Source organism: Aplysia californica, unplaced genomic scaffold (genome assembly GCF_000002075.1).
Source record: "Aplysia californica isolate F4 #8 unplaced genomic scaffold, AplCal3.0 scaffold00778, whole genome shotgun sequence".
Lineage (NCBI taxonomy): Eukaryota > Metazoa > Mollusca > Gastropoda > Aplysiida > Aplysiidae > Aplysia > Aplysia californica.
Window position 1 is genome coordinate 168893 of NW_004798048.1, and position 1354 is coordinate 170246.

The window sequence follows — 1354 nt, forward strand, 5'->3', positions numbered from 1 at the left end:
AAATAATACATGTACTATTATTATGTATTAATTGAATTGCTTCTGTCTTGATTCATTATTTTACTAAGCACATAGAAATTATTTTAAGAATGACCTCCCTTGAAATGTTTCTAGTTCAGAAATTGATACGCCAATGTCTGCACGTCCGGACAAACATTGCCAAAACAACTTGAGGACAATTCGATTTTCCAACTTCACGAGTTTAAAAAAGTCCTTATTTTGTAAATCACGAGATACAAAAATGATTTACCTCATGATAACGGAATTCACCCTTTTTTTAAAAAGAGACCCTTTTTATTCACAGGTCAAAGCAGTTTGACCATAAACACCATAGCAAAAATGTGACACAATACCCTATATATTATGTTTTAAAACTTCTTTTATAATGAAAGTACAGGTGAGGTGACTTTTTGTCGCAGTTTGAAATGTTATTTTCCTAAAGTATTCACCGAAAGCCTAATAAAATTGTAAATTCATTCAGTGTTTAAATTCACAGACAATTCACAACTATTTCGGGACGCTTTTAAATTGTCCGGACCAGGAGCACAGTAAGTAATCAATTTGTATGATGCCAATAGATATCATAATTATATTCATTTTAGAACGTGACCGTAATGCATGTGAGCTTTGTGCTTGAATTTCACTCGTGTCAAAAGATCTTACTTATAATACATATAATTTTATCCGGCAGACATAAATTAATATTAAGAACTTCTTTTGATGACTCAAACACTTCCGGAAAGAAGAGTGTGCCAAGGTGTCCACATATAAACAAAACCCAGAAAAGTAAGGACCTAATGTCGACTGTTGCAAAGTAAGTGCGTCTACAGATGACTTTTGCAGGTCGCTTTTTACATGTTGATGTGAATTGTCTGTGAAAAAAGAACAAGTGTGGAGAAAACTTCCTATGATCAGTTGAGATTGCCATACATTCTTCTCATGATGTATTGTTCTTGCATGTTTTTTTTAGAGGCTCTCTCTTCGCCTTCCTTTCAGTTTCTCACATCACAGACAAGGCAAGGTCTGCTGAGAGTCTGTGTGCAAGAGAACAGTGACGAGTGGCAGATTGTTAATACATGTTCTCTGATTGTGTTGTTGTGTAGATTGCATTTACGACTGTTTTGTGGGTGTTACTTGGGATTTACATTCTGCAGTTAGGGCTCTATAAAATGTTGATTGCTGACAGGAGTGCTGCTTTGCCTTAGCCTTAGTCACAAGTCACAAGTTAGTGTGTGGGGAGTGAGGATAGCCAGCATCTTTGTTGAGGCCATTGCCCAGCCAACACCCTTACACTGCCTCTTAGTCTTGATCTTTTTAGGTCTATAATTCACTTTGTACTTTGACCCCCCCCCCC

General features: G+C 36.5%; 1 protein-coding gene across 1 annotated transcript in view; it reads left to right on the forward strand.

Annotated features, from left to right (window-relative positions):
• Positions 1-586: 586 nt before the first annotated feature.
• The window catches only part of LOC101852124 (kelch-like protein 18), a 15636-nt gene continuing 14868 nt past the window's right edge, over positions 587-1354 (forward strand). Inside the window, exon 1 of the mRNA XM_005109435.3 lies at positions 587-814. Within this exon, the coding sequence (XP_005109492.2) occupies positions 615-814 (200 nt within the window). The 5' untranslated portion in view covers positions 587-614. The remainder of the gene's footprint in view (positions 815-1354) is intronic.